At 49.6% G+C, this 1,494-nt stretch overlaps 1 protein-coding gene across 1 annotated transcript in view; it reads right to left on the reverse strand.

The window, feature by feature from the left end:
- ACOT9 (acyl-CoA thioesterase 9) overlaps positions 1-320 on the reverse strand; it is a 19,222-nt gene extending 18,902 nt beyond the window's left edge. Inside the window, exon 1 of the mRNA XM_029085641.1 lies at positions 233-320. Coding sequence (XP_028941474.1) covers positions 233-314 — 82 coding nt within the window. The 5' untranslated portion in view covers positions 315-320. The remainder of the gene's footprint in view (positions 1-232) is intronic.
- Between the last annotated feature and the right edge of the window lie 1,174 nt (positions 321-1,494).

Genomic DNA, 1,494 nt, shown 5'->3' on the forward strand with positions numbered 1-1,494 from the left:
AAAGAACCAGAAAAGTCCCTAAATCTGCAACTTCAATGGTTGTGCACATTTGCTGCCATTAATCTCCAAACACACACAGTGATTTTCTGCTACTTCCTAAACACACTATGAGCTAACAGTCAAGGGCACATCTATTATCCAAACCCCATTAACACATGAAGGGCCACCATGTGAAAGAATAACCTCCTTAGAAACACTGATGAATATTCTGACCTACAGCCAGTTACTTTACCTTCCGACATGTCAGGAAGCACTGGGGAGCCACTGGTCCCTGAAGTTAATGTCCTGGCCAGAAGAGAAGGAAGCTTCCTCATGGTGCACAACCTATAGGCAGAGCAGAAGAATTTAGTGTCATTAAAACTATTGCCATGAAAATAACTTAGGATTCATTTCTGGAATGGTGCTGATTACTTCAGAAACCCCACTCCTTATTTTTAGCCTGGTTTTTAGAACCAGATACAATCAGTACAACAGCTCAAGCCAGCTGAAATTCCAACTGATACCTGTCCTTATCTGAAAGCAAGAAGGAAGAATGGTTCACTGGTGGAAACTGTTCTCTTCACTGACTATTCAGATGCCCTGGGACAGCCAGCTTAGCCCAAACACCAGCTTCTACTCTGCAGACATCCTAACACAGACGGGGTCCAGGTGCATCTAGGAAATCATCCACGACCCTCACCATACACTTCTGCACTTGGCTGGTGTGCGTGGCAGTGGAAGGAAGAATATCCACAGAATGGTATCACAAGGCCTCCCACACAGTACTATTCAGCTAAGCCTGGTCTTCTCCATGGCTGAGTACTGCTGCAACTCAGAACAAGCCTGAAGTGCAGGATACAATACTCCTAGCTGTTCAGCAAGAGGGAACAACCATTAAACCCTTCAGAGAGTGTAATCTGCTCAGAAATTCAGTAAGTTTTCAAGCCGGTAGTAGCCAGTGTAAGTCCTCCAGGCAAGCAAAACTGTGGTAACACGAAAATACACAGAGGGTCGGCAGGAGTAAAACCCATCATGATATCATGGTGTTACCCTGACAAGGCACATCGGTTGCCTGTCCCTTCATTTTCTTCAGCTGAGGCTGGGGTTTCACCTCAAAAAAAGAAGAAGAGGCAAGTCCCCAGGCACCAGCGGAAAAGTAGGGCCATGTACACACCTGTCTGTATGTATACATCTCTCACGTACATACCTACACATGTATACCACATATACACAAGCTTCCTGTGTCTGCAGGTACGGCGGGAGTACTCAGGGCAGTAAAAGGCAAAGCCCTGAGAACCCCGGTCGCACACGCACCGGAGATGTCACGCAGGGCGATGGCCAAAACTCTCTGGGGCTGGTGCAGCGTCTGGACCCGGGTCTCATGGCACGGCCAGCAAACGACTTCCCGCCGAAGCCGGCCCACACCCCCCAGGACCCCGCACCCCGCAGGACCCCGCAGGACCCCGCAGAACCTCGCAGGACCCCGCAGGACCTCGCAGGACCCCGCAGGACCTC

Source organism: Antrostomus carolinensis, unplaced genomic scaffold, assembly GCF_000700745.2.
Source record: "Antrostomus carolinensis isolate BGI_N321 unplaced genomic scaffold, ASM70074v2 scaffold9846, whole genome shotgun sequence".
NCBI lineage: Eukaryota > Metazoa > Chordata > Aves > Caprimulgiformes > Caprimulgidae > Antrostomus > Antrostomus carolinensis.